Raw genomic sequence first — 14,370 nt, 5'->3', positions numbered from 1 at the left:
ATGTCTCACACTATAACACTGGGATGTAGTACTGATGGGTACATGTCTCACACTATAACATTGGAGTATAGTACTGATGGGTACATGTCTCACACTATAACACTGGGGTATAGTACTGATGGGTACATGTCTCACACTATAACACTCGGGTATAGTACTGATGGGTACATGTCTCACACTATAACACTGGGGTATAGTACTGATGGGTACATGTCTCACACTATAACATTGGAGTATAGTACTGATGGGTACATGTCTCACACTATAACATTGGAGTATAGTACTGATGGGTACATGTCTCACACTATAACACTCGGGTATAGTACTGATGGGTACATGTCTCACACTATAACACTGGGATATAGTACTGATGGGTACATGTCTCACACTATAACACTGGGGTATAGTACTGATGGGTACATGTCTCACACTATAACACTGGGGTATAGTACTGATGGGTACATGTCTCACACTATAACACTGGGGTATAGTACTGATGGGTACTGGTCTGTCACTATAACATTGGAGTATAGTACTGATTGGTACATGTCTCACACTATAACACTGGGGTATAGTACTGATGGGTACATGTCTCACACTATAACACTGGGGTATAGTACTGATGGGTACATGTCTCACACTATAACACTGGGATGTAGTACTGATGGGTACATGTCTCACACTATATCACTGGGGTATAGTACTGATGGGTACATGTCTCACACTATATCTCTGGGATATAGTACTGATGGGTACATGTCTCACACTATAACACTGGGGTATAGTACTGATGGGTACATGTCTCACACTATAACACTGGGGTATAGTACTGATGGGTACATGTCTCACACTATAACACTGGGATGTAGTACTGATGGGTACATGTCTCACACTATATCACTGGGGTATAGTACTGATGGGTACATGTCTCACACTATATCTCTGGGGTATAGTACTGATGGGTACATGTCTCACACTATAACTCTGGGATATAGTACTGATGGGTACATGTCTCACACTATATCACTGGGGTATAGTACTGATGGGTACATGTCTCACACTATAACACTGGGGTATAGTACTGATGGGTACTGGTCTGTCACTATAACATTGGAGTATAGTACTGATGGGTACATGTCTCACACTATAACACTGGGGTATAGTACTGATGGGTACATGTCTCACACTATAACACTGGGGTATAGTACTGATGGGTACATGTCTCACACTATAACACTGGGGTATAGTACTGATGGGTACTGGTCTGTCACTATAACATTGGAGTATAGTACTGGTGGACACTGAATTAATTTAAGAGGAAGAATGGAGACTCACCAATGTGATGAATCACAAGGGAGAATCTGTAACCCAGTAACCACACAGCAGCATGTCAAATTTTCAAAGGAAATCTCTCACCAACGCTCTGTGTCATGCGGAAAAAAAACTTCCTGCAGTAAAGTGATGTCTTTTTGCTCTTGCCATCCTCCTCCAGGTAAAAATGGCGAGCTCCTGCCAACGACGGAGGAAGCGGAAGAATTGGAGCGTGCACTGGAGGCAGTGACGTCGTACGCCGCTTCGCTGGAGTGTCTGAGTTCCATTGGTGATCTGGCGCAAACGGACGGAGACAGCGACCAGGAGCTGTCGGGCAGAGGGATGGGCGTATTTGTCGCAGCCGCTGCCGCAGGGATGCCAGTCCTCAGCAGGGCGGTCAACAATGAACTGGGAGACCTCCTCAATGGCCGCATCTCCACAGAGAACTTCTCCAGCCTGGAGCTGGATGAGAACCTCCTTCATCACCCGTCTGCACTGTCCAGCCCAGCTGGCTCCCTGGGGAGTCAGGCTCTGGGCACCTACCCTTCCCCGTCGGACATGGGTCTGGCCTCTGCCGCCCTGGTCAACCAGAGTGGGCTTGCAGAGCGGGCCCACCCGTCCCATTTCCATAGCCTCCGGGGCGATGGCAGCCACACCTCCCCCAGACCCCACCTGCTGGGCAAAACTGAGGACCTGATCTCACCTCGGCCGCACTACGGCAGCGAGCACTCGCGCTCATCCCCGTACAGCAGCGAGCACGTGCCGTCACCCTACAGCGACAATGTCACCCCCCCGCCCCGTCCTCCACCCTACCCCGGGGACAGCCTGGCCACTCCCTTTCCCCCAGATGTGACTCTGCTCCCTGCCCACGTCCTACCAGCCCAGCTGGTCAACCCCCGGCCCCAGTGGGGCACCATCAGCTTGAGTGACCCAGCCACCTTCAGCGGCCTGATCTCATCAGGGGCTGAGGGCCACCTGCTCTCCACTTCCCTCTCCACCCCCCTCTCCACGCCTCACTCACCCTCCACGCACACGGCCTTCTCCACTGCCACGCCCAGCAATGCGGTCCTCCTGCCGGGCCTGACCCAGGCTGGCTTCAGCGACGGCGTTGCCAGCATGGGACCCTCCTCACCCCCTGACCTGCCGACCTCCAATCCCACCAAGCAGCAGCTCCCCCAGTTCAGCGCCGCCTTCGGCCCCCAGCTCTCCTCCCACAGCGGCATCCCCAAGGACGTTCAGCCAACCCACAGCTCGATTGCGCCCCCCACGGGCTTCTCTGTAACCGCAGCCGCCGCGAGCACGAACAATGTCACAGCTCCGTTTAGCACTCCGCAGTGAATTTGCACGGGATTGCTGTACGAAGAGGCCACCTGTTTCTTGGCTAACAAGTGAGGGTCGAGATGTTCCATTGATTTTTCTACGGTGTCTTGGAGTTTGAAGGGTATCATCTGTTTTTTTTAAAAAACCTTCCTGCGTAAGGGTGGAGGGAGAAAACCGCTTGGGAAGCTGAGTTTGGGAGAAAGTAACCCGTGATTGGGCAGAGATGCCAGTGATTCCTGCCCCTCTATTTTTGCTCATTATTGTGCAATTCCTCTATCCTCAGCCTGCTCATTGGCGTCCTGTCTCCAAAAGAAAGAGATTCAATCAGCCTATTGTAATGATCATGACTTTTTTTGTCAATGACAGATCCAAGTAACTTTGTGCACCCAGTAACTTGATTTGGCGGGCTTTTACCAGTCTGCCTTTCTCAGTACCCTCCCCCCCCACCCCGGCATTTGTGAATACCCCTTCGTCACTGGCATCTCTGTCGCATTCGGCTTTTTAAAGTGGATGATAGCCAAACCGTGGCAAAAATTGCAGGCGGACTGGGACCTCTGCTAGCCTTTTACTGGATGTTGCCGTTGCTCACCCGGGTACTTCGCCAAGGAGCTGCTAGGAGTTCAGGTGACTTCCTTTCCACCATGCCAGGGCCTTGTGTGCTTTTTGAAAAGGGGGATTGGTGACACTCTTCCCCCTTTCTTTTCAGGGCTAAAAGAGCGTAATACATTCAGTTTGAGTATATTTTTTATGTAAATACATTAGTACATTTTATGACAACATTACTTATCTATAAAACCATTTAATGGCGCACTGTTAAGTATCAAACTCAAAGGTAGATGTTTGGCTCAATGAAGCTTTTTATATTAAAAAAAACACATACACACGCAAAATATAGATTCTGGATTAGGTCCCACGGTCTCTGCACATAATTCCCCCAAAGTTGCTGTGAGATTCTTGTCATCTTGTCATGAACTAACTTGTCATTTATTTGCTAAAATACAATCCTGAAACTCAGTTTAAAGACTTCTATGTGTGGACTACTAACAAGAAAATCAATTCAACCTGCAAGGCCATTTCAGGGCACTTTTTAAAAACGTAATATTTACACAGCCTCCTGGGTTCAAAGCCATGTTTAGATGTTATCTTGCCCACCTAGCTGAGCATCGCACCTTTTTTCTTACCCTTCCTCTGCCTTCTCCCCCTTGGCTCCCTCTTCCTTCAGACCTGGGTCACTATCCCAGCAGCGATGTGCAGAACATGTTTATCGAGTGACCAGCACCTAACGGCATTAATCCCTTTGGCCTCTGTTCTGAACCTATTTCCATGAGAGGCACTGCCACATTTGGCAGAAGCTGTTGTTTCAGCTAAATCTCATGTCCAGCACCTGTCTTAGATATAAACAGTCGCTTAGTTACAAATTGATTGCTAAAGCTTTTGTTCCATTTTCATTAACTGGGGGTGGAGGGGGAAAGGAGGGTCTCCCTTCAATTTTATTATTGGTGATAGGGACAGCAGAGAGATTAAGATTGCCTTTTCTAGATCTGGTAAGAAGGGGAGGGTATGTGTTTTTCCCGCTGACTTTGACAGCCATACCTGGGACCCTTGTGAAGCAGGGGTCTTGAGACCCCATTGAAACATAATCTGCATCAAAGCACCTTAAGCACGTGGGATCCAGATTCGCTCTCAAACTGGTCTAGCACTTTTGACAACTGACACTCAGTGGCTAGTTCACATGCAGTCTGGGACTGTTCATCCCTGGCTCCCAGAGTTTAGCTGTTTATCCTATTGCTCCGAGACCTGCAAAAACCAGCTGGCACGCATGTGTTGCAATATAAAGGCAGCTAAAGTGTACCACCCACCGTGTCTACTTCAATGCATCCAGTGTCTTATAATGCCAAATATGTTCTTTTTTTTTGAGAAAAACTTTATTTATGACAGGAAAGGTCTGAATGTGTAAAATATATCCAATGGGTTGTACTCTTGTGCCTCCTGTAGAGTTTCTAAATAATATACTTCAGTGAGGGTAGCCCAGTTTTAACATTTTAAATTAATCACACATGACCTCCCCAAACACAAACACATTGTATATAATATGCAAAATGCATTTATTTACACCCCTCAAAATCTCTTTACAAACTGCAGTACCATCACCCTCCTGACGGCAGCACCGTGTCTTTGCAACTTTCCTGCTCTCCCATACTTGCTCACAACTTAAAAGGTGAAAATTGTAAGACAGCACAAAATTTTCTATGAAACTTTGTTTGCCGAGCGTCTTGTGCTCCGACTCGATGAGTAACAACCAGTGTGCGCCATGAAGAACCATCTCCCTGGTCTATCTCTCAGAAGGTGCATAGGATTCCAAGTTAAGACTGATTTTCCTTTATTTTGATCAAGGTGAGCTTCCTGCACATTAAGTGTAACCATAGTGGACATGTCTTGTGGAAGGGCTATCACAGTATACTATATGTACAGCACCCCTTTAAAAAAAAAATCATGCACTTCCAGCCGTCTGTTTTAATTTGAGCACCCAAAGCTTGATAAACCTGGTGTCCCCTCATCATGGAATATACAATCCAATCACAGATTTACTTGATTGATCACCATAATGAAGTGCTTCAGTATTGTGTGTTGGTGGTTTAAGTAGAATCATATCTATTTTAATAATGCATTGTGCCAGAATTGCATTAAAGGGAGGGGAGCAGTGGATCTCCACCATTTGGTCAGTGGGGAAGTAGCTTTGTCCAGCCAGCCCTGTTACTTTATAAGTTCAGGAGATTATAGGATTTTCTGCTGGCCATGTAGGATGAGTGACCTTTGCAAGAGGGAAGGTGTGAAAGGGAATCATGTTTGGAACTCAGGAGAGCAGGGTTTTGGATTTTACTTGTTAACTGACTGGCTGAAAGGGGGCAAGTGCATGATGCTGCTACCTGACATAAGGCTGAGGACTATATTTGCTATGTTAGTTCTGTGCATTTGGTGACAGGGAGGCAATCTTCATGCAGTAGTCCTCAAAATGTTAACAGATTTCATGGGAATCCTTTTCAGCTATGCTGACTGAAAAATAAAGCACCTCACCAGCTTCCACTACTAACCCCCTGATGTGTATATCTTTTCATCTGTAAACCTTTGGTCTGATATCCCTCCATCTGATCTTTTGCTGTGTGAAAATCTCTGATTTCTCGATGCTTGACCATCCCAGACTCGGCTACGCAAATCTCTCCACGCTGGACCCATTGCCTCTGTTATAGTTTGCTCTAGCCCACTTACCTAGCTACTGTTATTTTTCCAAATGATAAGTTTTATTATTTTTCTGAGACACATTTCCTATCCTCAAAGTTCAAGTGAAATGTTAAGTGAATTCAGAAAAATGACCTTTTTAAGTGGCCGATAATGTTTACATGGTTCATCCTAGTGCTGGTTTCCTTTGAAAATGATGGAATAGTTAGGCTTGGTATGGCTTTGGGTGACTGACACTGTATGGAGATGTATTTTCTCTGTTGTATTAGTTTGGGTAGGTTGCTGCAGGATGAAGGTTGGAGTAAGTGTTTGGGTAAGGGTTGTTTTTTGGAAACGTGCGTGCAATATTTTAAGTTAGGACCATCATTGAACATCAGGTGCTTTGTATACACCATGTGGCGACTGATTTAGGGTGATCTCAAATGTTTTTAAATTGTCTTTCTAGGCTTCATTGACTGGTGCTGTGGAGTAAAATAAGAGTGGTACTTTGATTATCTGTGCAAGGTCTTAGACTAAGGCTCACTGCAAAGTGCATGGAAAGCGAATGCCACTGTTCCAGCTTTTTGTCAGAGAGATGCCTTTTGAAGTAAATAGGTTCAATACCTCCACTTGGCCTGAGCCAGTTCTCAGCAGGTCCACAGATTATCCTTGAATGAACTGAGATCTTAATTACTTCACATCCTTTTAGTCTGGATTTTTATAACAGTTCAGAATATATTTTGGATGCACCTAGCACAATAGATCAACAGGAAAGAGATGCCCTGTGTTAATGTTCATTATATTGCTAAAGAAAAATCAACACAAAGATGATTTGCCATCTCATTTAGTTTACATTGGGGGTTGAGTTTCAGATCTCTGGGAGAGGGAAAAGGAATGTTTGGAGCACGTTTCTTGCTGCAGTGCAGTTTTTTTTTTTCATACAACATTTACAGATTTAGCACTGAAGAAATGGAGCACTTGCAGTGAAAGGGGATGCCAATTAACTTGTTTTGCATTACACAGCGTGAGCCTCAACTGTTCTGGATCAAGAGTCTGAAGGAGATTAATTTGAATAGATTCTGGAAATGTCCTGCTTTGTAAAATAACCAGATTTTCCCCTTTCCCTGCTTGCGCTTGATCCTCTGGATGAGCCATCAGTTCCAATAAATAAACTGGATTTAGAGTCTAGGAGTTGGTCCTCTGTGGCTATTTGCTATGGCTTGATCCAGATAAATGTTAGCGTCAAAAAGACATTCTGTTTATATATGCATTGCATTAGCTGACGCTGGGTGCAGTTACTGTGTTACATGACCCTTCCTTCTCACTATGTTTAATTAGCTAGTCTCTTGGCCAGGAAGGAATAGTTACTGGTGTCATCTGGTTTAAGTGGCATGTAACCCTGGCTGTTCAGGGTAGTGAACTGTGCAGAAACCATTAGTACCAATTAGCTGGTGCCAACATTTACACTTTGGGTGTGTTATGCCATGTTTGTATGTGTATAACACAAGGTCGTTTTGTTCAGTACTCTCCAGGTGGTGTCACATTGCAAGCTGTTTGAAAAATGAGGGGAAAACCATGCATCTTTTGAAAACTTTGAGTGAAGCTGCAGCTGTCTTGGGTTGAATGTAATCCCCAACTGTATGAGCGAGAGGTTTACTTGAAATGTGCAATACATGCAGGCTGGTCTGGCGGTCACATTTGTCCTCTGTTATTGACATGAGAGGTAGTTGTGCTCGTTGAGAGGCCCACAGGTCACCGGATGCATTGTTCTTCTGTAAACGTAAGCAACACATCACTTTGCTTTCAACAATGATCCTACTACCTTCAGATTTATACCAAAGTAGTGGGATGGACAGGGTCTACTCCCCCTTTTTTAAACAAATATTACTGTATCCAGATGTATTTAATATTGAAATTATTGTAATTTTTAAAGAATATTTTGTCACCAGAGTTTGTGACTGCTGGAGTATTCTGAACAGTATCCACTGTAGTCACCTCTGTGTTTCTGTTGTGTTGTGAGGCTATTTTTTCCTTGCTCTTCCTGCAGAAGTGAATTATTTAGTCCCTTTAGGTTTCCCCTTCCATCTCCATGAACAATGTGCAGGGCCAACAAAGGCTTGATAGTTCCAGGGTTTCCACTGCTTACTCGGGTAACCAGAACACTAAACATACCTGAATCCAACAAAACTGTCAGTTCAGCATGGCATCAACATGTGCATCTGTGGTCCATAAGACCCCTGTCTGCATATTATTATTGCACACAGCATTTGCATGGAATTAAGTTGAATGAGCTATGGAGCAATACAAGATCACAAGGATATATATGGATGAAACCGTGTGGGTACTCTTGCCCTACCTCCCATAGAAACCTACAGCACCTCAGTTACAGTATCTAACTGACACCAGAGCTTTGCCTACACTACCATACCCAGAAGACCATTCCTGGTATTGACTACTATTGAGTAAGAGTGATATCAGTTCTGACTTTGCCTTTTACCTGTCTGTCCCCTTGTCCTGGGGGCCATAGTTTAGCTTAAAACAGTGTTCCACATTTGCCTTTGCCATTTCACTTAATGGCTTCAACTGCTGAATATTCAGTTAGTTTGCAGTGTCGGTCATATTGCTTAGATTGCCTCTTGGCTAGCATTCTGTGCCTTCAAGTGCTGCCCACATAGAAGCCTGTGTTCCCAGTAACCGAGAGTAGATGGCCTCGAACTAAATGCACCCCTTATGTTACACTCTAAAGGATATATTGTATTAAATAGGGGAGATCTCGCCATCAGGGAAGGTTGTGTACACCTTGAGTGATTGATCTTGAGAGTGGATTATTAGGGTGTCTTGTGCGCTAGTGGCATAAACCAGAGTATCCAGCACTCCCTCTGCTTTGAGTGTTTTACCGAGATTACAGGTGAAACAAGAATTGGTCTTCAATTGATGACATTGTCATTCTTAATGAAGAAATTAACATGACGACATCAGTGTTATCCCTTTTTTTCTAAGGTGTCTGTGGTACAGCCTAGCTAAACGTTAGATGGACCAATTACTGTGGGAAATCTTGTGTGAGAACACTCAAGATGGGGTAAATAACTCTGTAAACTTCCTTTTGCTTGTAAAACACACCTGTTGTCTTGCCTGGTGTATTGCTCTGCATCGAAATGTTAGAGCTGTGGGAGATGGTTGGTTTTGAGTGGCAGGTGATCTGTTCCACCAAAGGTGCAAGGTCTAGGATGAAGTAAGTCATTTCCAATTGAGAATGAAAAGATTTATTATAAACAATGATCTTATGGTATTGGCTGTTCGTGACTTGATTGCATCAGTGGTTAGTTTGGATAGTTTGAAGGTCAAGTCAAAGCCATTACAGTGTTGGTTTGGGTTGGATTAGGTGTTCTCAATTCCATTCATAGTGGAATGGTGGAACGGGGTTCCTCACCACATTATTACTCCAGGACATACATTGGAGAAGGATGTAGGAAGAAAGGCCCCTACCAAGTTTAAACCAAGTATTCAGTAGACTGAGAGAAGCTTTTGCCTTCCATCTTTGGTAAGGAGCTTCATGAAACACTGCTGGTCTCTACGATTTTCTATCTCAGCTATTGGTTTTCTGATCATGTAAATTGTAAATCACAATCTAAGGCTTGTTTTTCAAAGCACACAGATCTCATCAGAAAACTTAGGTGTGTGTAAAAAAATAATAATTTTTTTAAACCTGTGAAATGTGTTTTTAAATGCAATTTATGAGCAGATTTGCAACATGAGATCCTTGACTTTGGGGAATGATGCAAAGATGGTGAAAAGAGGTCAGGAGGTTAGGCAGTCACCCATCACCTTCAATACCTGTGATCAGACTTAATCCAGATAAAAGGCGTGAGGGTGCCCAATCTGAGGAATTTCATACTGCAGTGAGTTTATACATGTCTTCCCTTTAAGACCGAGCTCACGTTGGTGGGATGCAAGTCCCCTATCTAGATTAGCTTTTAGGGGTCTAAGTGAAATAACAGCCCAACTAGAAGAGACCGCAAGGAAGGCTGGTGTAGAAAGTGTGAGAATTGCACCAATGTAGTTTGGTCTGCTCTGCAAAGACTGACACAGTCACCATTTCTATGCCAGTTGTGGAAATCATTAATTGGGCAGCATCTAAGAAGCTTTAACTGGCATCTCAGCCATGCTAATCCAAAAGCAAAATACTGTGGCTGCTAGAAATCTGAAACAAAAACAGAAAATACTGGAAAACTCAGCAGGTGCGGCAGCATTTGTGGAGAGAAAAACAGAGTTAATGTTTCAGGTCTGTGACCTTTCATCAGTTCTGTTTTTCTCTCCACAGATGCTGCCAGCCCTGCTGAGTATTTCCAGCATTTTCTGTTTTTGTCCCTGGCATGCTATACTTGACCTGAAGATGCTTGCTCGATCAGTGTGACAGTAAGTTTTATCCAGCATCTAAACCTGACCAGGAGTCATTCAGCCAGCAGTATAAAAGGCAACTTTACCCTGCAGTGTACAGGGAAGGAAAGACCAGCAAAGTTATACCACAGGTATGGTAATAATTCTGTTTTTCCTGTGTTTGATGAATAGCTGACCACTGAGAGGGGTATCAGTGTGTGGTTGTGGCATCTCCTGATTTTTGCAGTGAGTGTTCAATATTGATTGTCATATAAAGTTAAAGTTGTGAAGCCATGAGTTCACCATATATTTTGAAAGGGCTTTCCTCTCCCTGTGGGCTGCCTGATCTTGAAGTGTCTTTGAACAAATGCCGGCCCAGATTAGCATGGATCTGTAGGCCCACCGTTGACAACTATCTCTGACACTTTTGTAACATACAGCTTTGGGGTAGGGGGATATCTAATGAATGCAGACTGTGGTGTTCCCTGCTTAGTAAAGGTGGATCGTCAGTTAATACATTTCCACTTGCTTACTTCCAGTTTTTAATCCTCTTTAGTTGTAGAAAGCTTCAGTAACAATTAGCATAAGTTCTCCACAGCAAACTATACCCTTTCTTCTCATGGGCATTACGGTGTAAATGTAAAAAATTAGAGTCAGTATCTATATCTGTTACCAACCAGCGAGTTGGAAATGGGGCGGGTCTTGCAGCAAGCAGTCTATTTAAGCAGAGTTTCTTTGAACTACAGCAAAGTCTCTTGGTAAAGACACTGTTATTTCTCCAGCAGAATGCAGTGAGTGGAGGATAGTTCCATAATACACATTATGCACGTAACATCAATACCAGTCATTTACAGTAGTGCGAGCTCCAGCTGGGACGTGTGATGTCATTATGTGCAGCCTTTTAATAATCCACATAAAATAGGGAGACATCATTCTGTACATACACTACCTGTTCATTCCATTTCAGATTAGGTCATCTTTTAATCGACAGAAGGAAGCCATTGCTTTCTTTAATATATTTATTGCTTTCTCAAGGAAATCCTTGTTAAGAGCTTTGCAAATTTTGAAACAAGTGATGGCGATTGGTAGATTTTTAATTTTCATATATATAAAAAATTTAAATCTTTTAAAAGGAGGGAGGGGGTGAAGGTTTGTAGGTTATGCTTGTTTGTACTTCAACAGAAACATAAAGACACCCTGACATCCTCTTTCCTCTTTTGCTCTCAGGTTTATAAGGAAATGGGCAGGGAGGAGAGAGTGTGTGTGTTAATGAGTGAAATATTTTTAATGCCATCTTCATTTAGTAATTTGGAGGGAGAAAAATGGCACTCAAAGATGATGTGAAAAGAAGGTGGGAACAGTACAGAACATAGAAGTTAACTTTTTTTTAAACAAAAGGATATGTAGATTTGTGGAATTTTTTTGTAACTTAAATTATTGGCACAAAAGATCCCAGCTTCTATTCATTTGTTTCAAAATCCTAACTTGAAATGCCAACGGCTGTAGATAAGGTGTAGGCACTTCACATTAGAAGAACAGGTAGTCTGTGTCGCTACTGTACTGTTTGCTCAGCAAGCCAGAGGTATGGGCATGCTTGTATTAAGCTCCAACACTTTCTGTTGTATTTGACAAAGCCTGTGCAAATATTTTTTTTTAACTTGCAGCTGACTAGAAACAGATTTAACCAAACTATAGTTGTGTGTATGCTTTTTAATATAGAAAACTGGGTTCACTGTGGGAGAGCAGGCCTGGATTATGTGACCTTTGCTCCTGGCCTCTACTAACCCTAATGTCCAGTAGCATTGCAGAGGGATTTAAAACATTCTCTTCATTCAGAGATCTTGTCGGGTGCTGAGGTTTTATCTCTTGGGAGTCAGCCCACGTTCTGCCCAGAGGGATTTTAATGAGTAATCTTGCTGTGTGTCTGCCAGTCTTGACTGCAGTACGTTTGGGTGAGGTGCTTTGGCATCACTGTGTGTTGTGTATGCATATAAAAGATTCTCTTCCAATTGTACCATGTGAGCCCTGCCCCAATCTACATTTCCTGTCTTGGGTCCTTCCATGAACTGAACAAGTATCCTTTTGTACCCCTGGAATTGAAGTCCTGTTTCTGTAAGGCTTCAATACTGTGTCGAGTAATACACATGGGGAGTACTGGCTTGTGAATACAAGTTGGATATGACTCATGCTGGTCATGGGGTTTTAAGATAAGCTGGACAGTCAACAAAGGCATCAGTAAGGCCTTTATAATAATTAAAACACCAGTTAAAATGCTTCCATTTTTAATACAATTTGTATGTGACCCCCCAAAATAAGAGTGCTTTTTGTTTAAGAATACATATTGAGGTGGGCTGCATAGTCCTTTGGTGCCTGGACAAGAGCTGTCATCCATAAACCATACCTTTCTATAGTGAAGCCCCAAGAAAGCAGCTTTCCTTACAATTAAATCAAACTATTGTCTAGTCAAACAAATTTTGTAAAACTGCCATTTGTAGCTAGCGGGCCCCTTTCGTAAAAATTCACAACTTTTTGACTCCCAATACCTCCTACCCCTGTGATGTCAGGAACATATTCGGGAAACCATCCCTGTATAACCTACTAAACCGCAGTTATACTGATACAAGTGCCCAATGCCAACTATAGTTCCCACTCCCTCGGCACCTTCTAAGGTCCTCCTCTTTCATCGATTTGGACAAATTTATTTATGTTTTCTTTTTCCTTTCAGCTAAGTAGATGTTGAAGCACTTGGTTATTTTTTGTTTAAAGAAAATCCTAGAGGAGTTGGTTGGGGAGAGAAGTTCTATGGTCTCTCTCACTCATAGTAGCAGGGATCAATGATTTCAGGCTCCATTTCATACATTGTACTAGTCTGCCTATTTTGTTACACAAAATACAGGACAACAAGCTTTTAATGCACTCACAAACCCCATAAACACTGTTTTTGACAGTTTTTACCCAGTTGCTGAGATTTCACAAAGTCAGAAATGGTTAATTTGATAGAAATATGCTTAAAATATACATGGTGTATCTGGGAAATTCATGACTCCCCACCTTCACCTCCACCCCTCCTGACTATAACTGGCTTTTGCCTCAAAGTGCCCAGATTTAAATTTCACACCCGCCCCTTCCCCCGCCCACCAAATGTTATCGTTCTCATCCCAGCCGTGTGATTGGTTTGTGAGTATCAGGGACTTTATGGCAAATAAAGGAGAAAGCAGCCCATGGAAAACACAACTGTCCTACAAACTGCTTCTACATTCAGAAACAGGAGAGGTGGCTCAAATTTCTTATACTCAATGAATGTACTGTATTTCTGTTTTTAAATGATAAGGCGAGCTAATAATTAAATTAGTCACCTTTTGTTATTGTCCTTGTTTAATTTGTTTAAGGTATTTTTTGTATACAAAAGTTTACATTTTTATGTATATTTTTCTGTGTACAGACTATGTAATATGTGTATAAACACTGTATGTAATATCTGTATATAGTGTGATAAATGATCTTTGTTTGGATGTACAAATAAAAACTTGCTGTGAAGAAAAAAGATCCAACTCACATCATAGACATTAACCTGCTCCTTCTCCTTCGCAATAACTTGCATTTATATAGAGCCTTTAATGTCATAAGACGACCGAAGGTACTTCATGGGAGTGTTATCAGACACAAATTTGACACCAAGGAGAGAATAGGGCTAGTCAAAGAAGTAAGTTTTAAGGAGTATCTTGAAGCAGGAGAGTAAAGTCTAGAGGTTAGAGAGGGATTTCCAGAGCTTAGGGTCTAGAGGACTGAAGGCAGATAGCTGCCCGTGGTGGAGTGAAGGAAAACAGATACATAAGAGGATGTGAAAGATCCCATGGCTCTATTTGGAAGCAAAGCACAGAAATTCTCCTGGTGCTGGACAATATATGTCAACCAACATCACTGTTATATATGCATATATTGTTATACTATCTGTATTAACTAGGAACTAGTTATGTTTGTGTTCCAGTGGGGGTGGGGTGGCTCATTCACAGCTGCACTGGGGAGTCATGTTATATGTAACACAAGAACCAGTTGAACCAGGTTCTACAGTACAAAGCATGGTGCTGAATTAAACAAGACTGACTCCAGCCTTTTCCAAGTTTTGAAGTGATTCTTTCCAACATC

At 42.9% G+C, this 14,370-nt stretch overlaps 1 protein-coding gene across 3 annotated transcripts in view; it reads left to right on the top strand.

The window, feature by feature from the left end:
* Nucleotides 1–13,755, top strand: part of LOC137372303 (INO80 complex subunit D-like) — a 93,177-nt gene extending 79,422 nt beyond the window's left edge. For all 3 annotated transcript variants that reach the window (XM_068036108.1, XM_068036109.1, XM_068036107.1), the window contains one exon: nucleotides 1,493–13,755. In XM_068036108.1, the coding sequence (XP_067892209.1) occupies nucleotides 1,493–2,649 (1,157 nt within the window). In that variant the 3' untranslated portion in view covers nucleotides 2,650–13,755. The remainder of the gene's footprint in view (nucleotides 1–1,492) is intronic.
* Nucleotides 13,756–14,370: the final 615 nt, after the last annotated feature.

Source organism: Heterodontus francisci, chromosome 7 (assembly GCF_036365525.1).
Source record: "Heterodontus francisci isolate sHetFra1 chromosome 7, sHetFra1.hap1, whole genome shotgun sequence".
NCBI lineage: Eukaryota > Metazoa > Chordata > Chondrichthyes > Heterodontiformes > Heterodontidae > Heterodontus > Heterodontus francisci.
The sequence above is the reverse complement of the archived record's forward strand: the minus strand, read 5'-3'. Positions and strand labels throughout refer to the sequence as shown.